This window comes from Lacerta agilis, chromosome 11 (genome assembly GCF_009819535.1).
Source record: "Lacerta agilis isolate rLacAgi1 chromosome 11, rLacAgi1.pri, whole genome shotgun sequence".
Classification (NCBI taxonomy): domain Eukaryota; kingdom Metazoa; phylum Chordata; class Lepidosauria; order Squamata; family Lacertidae; genus Lacerta; species Lacerta agilis.
The window spans coordinates 24,662,022-24,664,478 of NC_046322.1; the positions used below are offsets into that span (position 1 = coordinate 24,662,022).

Genomic DNA, 2,457 nt, shown 5'->3' on the forward strand with positions numbered 1-2,457 from the left:
CTAGATCGGATTGTTTCTATGCACAGTTTGGAGTAAGGAAGAAACTCTGAGAAGGAGTCGAGGCCGGGAGCAACAACAAACGAGACTGTCAGGCTTCCAAGGGACGCTCCTACCTTCCTGAGCCGCCTCGCGGTGTTGAAGCAGGAGTTCAGAAAAGGGACCCCCCGAGGGCGCCGGATGAGCAACACTGCTGGGCGAGAGCGGTTGGCTTTGGGCCCTGGTCTGTATTGGGACCCAAGGCACAGGGCAGCCTCCATTCGAGCGTCCCAAATGGGGAAGGGGGAAGCGGGCGTCCAGGCGACGCTCCCCGCCCTCCTCTCCTCCTCTCCCGAAAATAAAAGAGCCATCAGTGCCCAATGAAAATGGCGCAGAAGAGGTGAGATGGCCCAGCCCCGACGGCATTACAGGGCATCAGATGTCTGCAAAGCATCCATGGTAGAAGGAGATGCCTGGGGAGAGGGGAGTTCATGAAGAGGTGAGGTGGAGAGAGGATAAGACCCACACACCCAGTGCCAGCCTACCCTACCCCTCTCCCAGCCCCCCCACTTCACCCCAAAAAGCGTGTCTGTCTGTGTGTATGCTGTCCCTCCCTGCGCTCCAGTCACTGCGTGCAAAACTTGCACTTGATGATCTTCTTAAAAGCACTTTGGAAATCTTTGTTGAAGTAGGCATAGATGACCGGGTTGAGGAGCGAGTTGGAGTAGCCTAGCCAGTTGATGACGGCGCCCAGCCAGTCCGGCATGTAGCAGCCCGAGCCGCACAACGGCAAGACCAGCGCCACGATGAAGAAGGGCAGCCAGCACAGGATGAAGGTGCCCATGATGATGCCCAGAGTCTTGACCGTCTTCCTCTCCCGGGCAAGGGCCATCTTGCGCTTGGCCTCGGCGTTCTTGGGCTCGTTCTTGCGCTCCGTCGACGGCGTGGCCGCCCCCGAGCCCCCTTGATGGTGGTGGTGATGGTGGTGGTGGTGGTTGGGCAGGGGCAGGTGGCTCTTGGTGGAGTTGGACGGGTTGACCTCGAGGATTTCCAAGGCAGCCACCGGGCCGTCCTCGCCCAGCCGGAGGGCCCCATTGATACAGGGGCCCTCGGGCCCTTTGGGCTCGACGGCGCTTTTCCAGCTTTTGGCCTGCTGCTGGGGACCCCCGTTACTCCGCTTGGGTTCCCCGCTGGACTGCGAGGCCGACAGGCAGGTATCGGCTACCTTCTCCGAATCCTCGTGCTGCTGCTGCTTCTTGTCTGCTTTCTTGACGGTCTTGCGGATCCTGAAGCGCGCCGCCTTGAAGATGCGCCCGTAGAGGACCAGCATGAGCAGCAGCGGGATGTAGAAGGCGCCGAAGGTGGAGTAGATGGTGTAGCCGGGGTCCTTGCTAATGGTGCACGCGTTGGGGTCGGCCCTGTCCTCTGGGGTCCGCCAGCCCAGCATGGGCGGGATGGAGATGAGGAAGCCGATCAGCCACGTCAGGCTGATGAGCACGGCGGCCCGACGGGGCGTCCGCTTGTTGACGTAGTCGATGGGGTCCGTGATGGCCCAGTAGCGGTCCAGGGCGATGGCGCACAGGTGCAGGATGGACGAGGTGCAGCACAGCACGTCGAGGGAGTTGAAGATGTCGCACGTCACCTGGCCCAGCGTCCACTTGCCCAGCACCTGGTACAGGGCGGCCATGGGCAGCACGAGCACCGACACCATCAGGTCCGTGACGGCCAGAGAGCCGATCAGGTAGTTCGCCACAGTCTGCAAGGTGCGCTCCAGGGCGATGGCGGCGATGACGCATGCGTTGCCCGCCACGGCGAACAGGATCAGCGCGCCCAGCACCACCGACGTACCCAGCTGGTAACCCAGGGTGGCCGCGGGCGCCAGGCTAGTAGGCTGGCTGCCGTTGGCCGCCGTCGTGCTGTTGGGCATCTCCATGGCGGAAGGGGGCCAGAGGGAGGAGCGGGGGGCGAAGGGAGCCAAGGAGGCAGCGCCTTCACTCCGGCGGTGGCGGCGGCGGCAGCGGCGGTGGGCAGCAGCGCTTCCAGAGGGTCAGCACCACCATGGCCCCCCGACGGGACGGGCGGAGAGAGGCGGCGGCTGGCGGGACTCACGCGCCCCTGGGTGGGCTAAAGCCAGTCAGCGTCTCGTGCTAGCGCCAGTCCCAGCACACCGGCTGCATCTCCTGTTCCTCCTCCTCCTCCTTTTCCTCCTCTGCTAGGCATTCCCGGGAGCAGTGCCGAACTCTCTAGCTTCGTTGCTGCTGCTGCTGCCACTGCCCCCTCCCGCCGCCGCCGCTGCTCAACCCTCCGGCGGCCCCCACTTGCTGCTGGGCTGACTCTCCTGTTTCCTCTTCCTCGCCCTTCCTTGTCAAAGTCTCTCTGCTTCTCTCTGGCTCTTGCCCGCCGCTTCTTATCCTCCCTGCCACATCCCCCCGTCACTCACTCGCTGAGCTTGGCTTCTCGCAGCCTCCCGTCGCTCTCACC

At 63.6% G+C, this 2,457-nt stretch overlaps 1 protein-coding gene across 1 annotated transcript; it reads right to left on the minus strand.

Annotated features, from left to right (window-relative positions):
• Positions 1–525: 525 nt before the first annotated feature.
• On the minus strand, positions 526–2,210 carry HTR1A (5-hydroxytryptamine receptor 1A). The gene has a single exon (XM_033164540.1). The coding sequence runs from the start codon at positions 1,907–1,909 to the stop codon at positions 602–604; it is 1,308 nt and encodes a 435-aa protein (XP_033020431.1). The 5' UTR covers positions 1,910–2,210; the 3' UTR covers positions 526–601.
• Between the last annotated feature and the right edge of the window lie 247 nt (positions 2,211–2,457).

What these genes read in the sequence shown, in the direction of transcription:
- HTR1A (XM_033164540.1), bottom strand. Translation starts at nt 1,909, where the DNA reads ATGGAGATGCCCAACAGCACGACGGCGGCCAACGGCAGCCAGCCTACT.